General features: G+C 35.6%; 1 protein-coding gene across 1 annotated transcript; it reads left to right on the forward strand.

Annotated features, from left to right (window-relative positions):
* LOC121957497 (relaxin-3 receptor 1-like) lies at positions 1 to 3,734 on the forward strand. The gene is made up of 2 exons (XM_042506093.2): positions 1 to 713; positions 1,953 to 3,734. Exon 2 carries the CDS (start codon positions 2,062 to 2,064, stop codon positions 3,271 to 3,273), a length of 1,212 nt encoding a protein of 403 aa, XP_042362027.1. The 5' UTR covers positions 1 to 713; positions 1,953 to 2,061; the 3' UTR covers positions 3,274 to 3,734.
* The last annotated feature ends 1,443 nt before the right edge of the window (positions 3,735 to 5,177 follow it).

A 5,177-nucleotide genomic window follows, 5' to 3' on the forward strand; every position in this document is an offset into this window, starting at 1 on the left:
CTTACTTTTTGTTTTATGTCATGTACTTTAAAAACACAATGTCACAAACTCCTTTACAACCAGCTAAAATCAGACAACAAAACCAAACCCCACAGTAAAACATAGTTTCTGCTCCATTAAACAGCAGGTATGAGTTGCAGTAAGGAAGAAGGAAAGAGGGTCAAAGTACAATACAATACCAGACAGCACACCAAGGGTATATACTTATTTCACAGCTTTGTGAGTCAGTCACATGATAATTGGGATGTGGTCATTTTAATGTATGCTTTTGCTTTAGCGTCTTATAAAGGTAGAAATACCAATGTTGCACAATATCTTCGCAAATGCAAGTAATTATATCTTGGATGCTTTCAATAGTTAAAAAAGTTAATGTTTACCGATTATATGAAACATAAATGACAAACTGGGATATATGACATAAAAAAACAGATGATTTACATTTTGCAAACAAATTTGATGACAGTCTGATGAAATGTGGAGGAATGATTTTAAAAAATTCATTTTTTTCACCTGTCATTTTTAGTGTTCCAGTAGTTATACTGCAGGTGTTTCACAGTCTGAATATGCAGAGAGAAATAATATAATGGGGTGGAGCATGACTTCAGGGTGGGTGACATCCACATTGTTGTTGTTTTCCACCCTCGAGATAATTGCATGTTGTGCAGCAGAGCCACCTGAACAACCTAAAGATTCACGTCCTTAATGATATTCAGGTAAGATTTATTTTTCTTTATATAGAAGAGATGGTATATATATGCGTAGAAGTTTAACAGATAAGTCAGTTGGATGATTACTGTTATTTGTCTGACAATAGTTATAAAAGAAAACAGCAAATCACAGTCTGCTGTCTGTAACTTAAAAGTAAAATTTCAAGAGTTTAGATTTGGTCATTTATTTCTCTGATTATTGATCAAAGTTTAGAAATGAATTGAAACACTAAAAATAAAATGGCTTGGAAGGAGAAAAATGTGCTTGAGCCATGTACTGTTTCTGACACATTTTGCTTCAGAATGTGTTGTTGTTTTTGGAGTTAACATCTTCAGATCTGGTGGTTTTCAAGTGATTGTGCATATTTTAGATAATGCAAACACACTGACAAACCCAAAAGTGGATTTTCTAATTTTTTTTTTGTATTTTGCTATTTTATCATGCTTTGGTAATCCTATACACATATACAGTTACCCACTTAAATGTAACCCTAACCCTTAAAAATTTACTTTGAAAGACTGTATCTTGTGACTCCAGATCTGAGGAGAAATGAAAAAAAAATGTGTTACCTACGATGAAGACTTTCCTCATTTTAATAGGTAAAGAGTGAAAGGACACCTGTATCTTACTTTCTATCAAAGTAAATCAGATCAAAGTGAATTTATACATCTGTGATTAATTTTTGTTTAGATGCCAATCATGCAAAATACAAGAGGGATTGTTATTATTTCATTATGCATCTAAATCTCAAATGTTTAAAGTTTATCTGCTAAATAAGAATATATATGTGTTAGTTTATAACTCTTTATACTCTAAGTATACTGAAATGTAACAAATCAAACATATTGTTTCTGCAAAATATAAATGGTGATATATTGTTTCTGTTAAGAATATTAATATATTGAATATTTAGAGACACACTTGATTATGGTTTGTAAGTAAATTGTATAGACTATTTCATAAATAGATGTAGATTATGATGTGTATTTCTTATTGCATGATAAAAATAGACTGGAGGACTGTTGATAGGCCTTTTCACTTCAAAGAGTGAAATTAGTTTAATCGTCATCTTTTTTATTCATGTTTCCTCCGAGAGAAGTTCGATTCTTGAAGACCTAAATTTGATTATCCAACCCTGTGGGTAACACTTAAGTGTAATTTGTTTATCTGACAAGGCTAATGTACTTATTTACTCATAAACCGCAGCGCCTATTATGTAATAATCATTTCCTCTTTCCTTGCAGGGACAAATGACTGTCAGCTAATAAACAGACAACCAGGATTTACGTTTTTAGTTCTGCATTTACACAAGGAGGACAAACATCTCAACAGAATCGCCTGCAGCATATCAAAATGTCAAACACTGACTTCAAGAGACTTGAGCTTTTCAACAGTATCCTGAATGGTTGCAGTGTAGGTCCATCCTGTAATGACTCCCAGCTGATTTTCCACAACAGGAGCCTTGATTATGGGCTGGAGATTCTTGACGATGGATCCCCTTGGTTGAGGATAGTCATCTCTCTGGTGTACTTTGTTGTGGCTACAGCAGGAGTGGTGGGGAACTTATTAGTGATGTTCCTACTGTATTCGACTCACACCATCACCACAGGCACCATCAACTTCTTTGTGTTCAACTTAGCTTTGGCTCACTTGCTGTTCTCCCTGGTCTTGCCGTTTTGGGCCATAGACATTGCAATGGACTACAGCTGGCCCTTCGGCCTGGCCACGTGCAAGGCTGTGTCCTTACTCACTGGGCTCAATGTCTTTGCCAGTTGCTTCTTTCTCACAGCTATGAGTTTGACCCGATACTGCTATGTGGCTACTGCTCTCAAACCCAGTGCCTCTCTTTGCAGCAGATCTTGCACCTCTCCGGTGGCCACGGCTTTTATCTGGGCCGGAGCACTCATAGCAGCGGCGCCTCGAGCTGTGTTTGCAGACCTGAGAAATGTGGGCAGTGGCAATGACACAGCATGCCTGTTCCGTTTCCCAGATGGTACGGCCTGGCTTGGAATAAACCAGCTCTTGCGAGTGGTGCTGGGATTTCTGCTTCCCTACGCCATCATAATCCTCTCCTACCTGCTTCTGCTGCGCTTCCTTTGTCGGCATAAACTGAAGGGCAGCAACTCTCGGCGAAAGGCTGATATTTCAAAATCCGTAGCAGTGGTTGTGCTTTCTTTTTGTGCCTGCTGGTTCCCCTACAATGTTCTCACACTTTGGGGTGTCTTGATTCAGCTTGACATTGTTGATATCAGCCCGTCATTCTACTTGGCTCAAACATACTTTTTCCCTCTGGCCAACTGCTTGGCATTCACCAGCAGCTGCTTTAACCCTGTAATCTACTGCCTGGTGAGAAAAGAATACCGTGTTGCTCTCCATAATGTGCTCTTCAAATTGAGCCTGACTATTATGTCCAAGATGCCCTATGGCATTAATTCTGAGGAGGGGTCGGGACAAACTGGACAGCTGGCTATTCCGCTCAATAACATGTACAGCGAGACAGTCCAGACCGACACAAGGAGATACGCACCTCTGTCAACAATTCCAACCGTGGTTTCCAACCTGTAACACCACAACACAAATTCTTTACACATATACATTTAGGTAACAAGGATAGTTTGCCTGTGTTTCCCTTGAAGGATGTACACACGGTATATATATTTCAATACTGTTGTCAACAACCTGCATCAAAACACCTTCGCTCTTGTGGGTCTTGTATTTTAAGGTTTTAGCTGTCTAATAAGGCTGCATGACCTGGATCTCATCCAGTTTAGACACAATAAAAGTTTCAATTAGGCAAATCTATTCACTAATTTGTAGTGTCCCTCCTATTCCTTTTCATCTCAATGATCTTCTCATTAGTGTATTATTAACATGACAATCTGATAGCTTACTATTGTATGAAAACAGTGTACAAATGTCTACTGCTATTTTAGAACAACTAATATTGCAGCACTTTATGTCTGGATTGTGGTTGTATCACTTTTGTCATTTGTTTGAACAGAAATTAATAAATACAATGTTCCTAACCTGCACTTCATGTTACTCATCGTGTTTTTGCATGTCACCCAGACTCACAACAAGCTTACTTAGTAAAAATGATTCCTTTGTATATTATGACTTTCTGTGACAATTTTTTTACGTGACTACAATTTTTTTTTTTTGCCCTGTGCCCTAGAATAGCAGATGTTTTCTTCTAACAGACTAAAGAAAACCAAAGAAACTGTGCAGTGGCTTTGTCAGTATTTACATAATATCTTATTTAACATAAAAATCTAAAAACTACTGTATGACCATTATTATAGTAAAAATTCTCATCTGCTACTTCCTTGCCCGCTGTGATCCCAGCGCACCACAAGATGGTGGTGTTGTCCATCTTTAAAAACTGTTAGAAGGGCAAACTCATTTGACAAACTGAGTGCAGCATGAGGACAGGGATGGGAACAGATAAATGGAAAAATTAGTAAAATGAAAAATGTAAAAAAGAAACACAATCATGATATAGAATAAAAAAACAGGACCGCACAGGAGCATTTGGAGACAAATATAACATAAAGTAACAGTGGTGTAGTTAAAGTGACAGTTCTGTCAGTAATAGCAGGAGAGCCAGTAAGTCTGTCAACAGTGCAAAACAAGTATGATTAAGTAATGGTACTGAGTCTTTATTAATATACATAATATATATAAAAATATATAATAATACTGTATTATTGATTTATTTATTTATGCATTATATGACATACTATTCCATGTACCTTTCATTGCATCATGACAATTTTTGGACAACCTATAAAGGGGCTTTTGTGGGGGGGGGGGGGAAGATGTATCATGCTATGACTTTTATTATGAAAAATCTTTCATAATATTTGATGACATTTTATGGTATTTTTTACAACATAGTTTACTATGAATTTTTTGTTTATTTTGACTTTTCTATGCTATTTTTGACAACATACTATAACTGTAACTTTTGAATGCAATTTCATATGACTTACTAAACCACAACTGTTTTATTCTATTTTGAAAGACATGCAATGCTAAGACTTTTTTTTTATCCTAGTTTGGACAACATATCATACTATGATCTTTATATTTTTATTTTAGATTAAATACCACACTATGACTTTTTTGTTTTGTACGACATACTTTTGGATAACATTGTTATGTTATTTTGAATTACCTGCTATACAATTATTTTTTTAATGCTATTTTGGATGATTTACATTCTATCCTTTTTTCATTTTGAAAAACACAGGATATGTTATATTTATTTTTAATGACATACATATTTCAGATACTGTAACTTTTTATGCAATTTCTTATGACTTACTAAACTTTTACTTTGTATACTGTTTTGGATGATATACTATACTATGAAGTTTTGATGCGAGCATCAGAATATACTGAAGTGTAAAAGTACTCATTAAGACCTATAGCCGATAACAAAACTTATTAGCAAAATACCAAAATAC

This window comes from Plectropomus leopardus, chromosome 17 (assembly GCF_026936395.1).
Source record: "Plectropomus leopardus strain MGB_pleo_1.0 chromosome 17, ASM2693639v1, whole genome shotgun sequence".
Classification (NCBI taxonomy): domain Eukaryota; kingdom Metazoa; phylum Chordata; class Actinopteri; order Perciformes; family Serranidae; genus Plectropomus; species Plectropomus leopardus.

Coding starts and splice junctions, on each gene's coding strand:
- LOC121957497 (XM_042506093.2), top strand. CDS start 2,062: ATGTCAAACACTGACTTCAAGAGACTTGAGCTTTTCAACAGTATCCTG.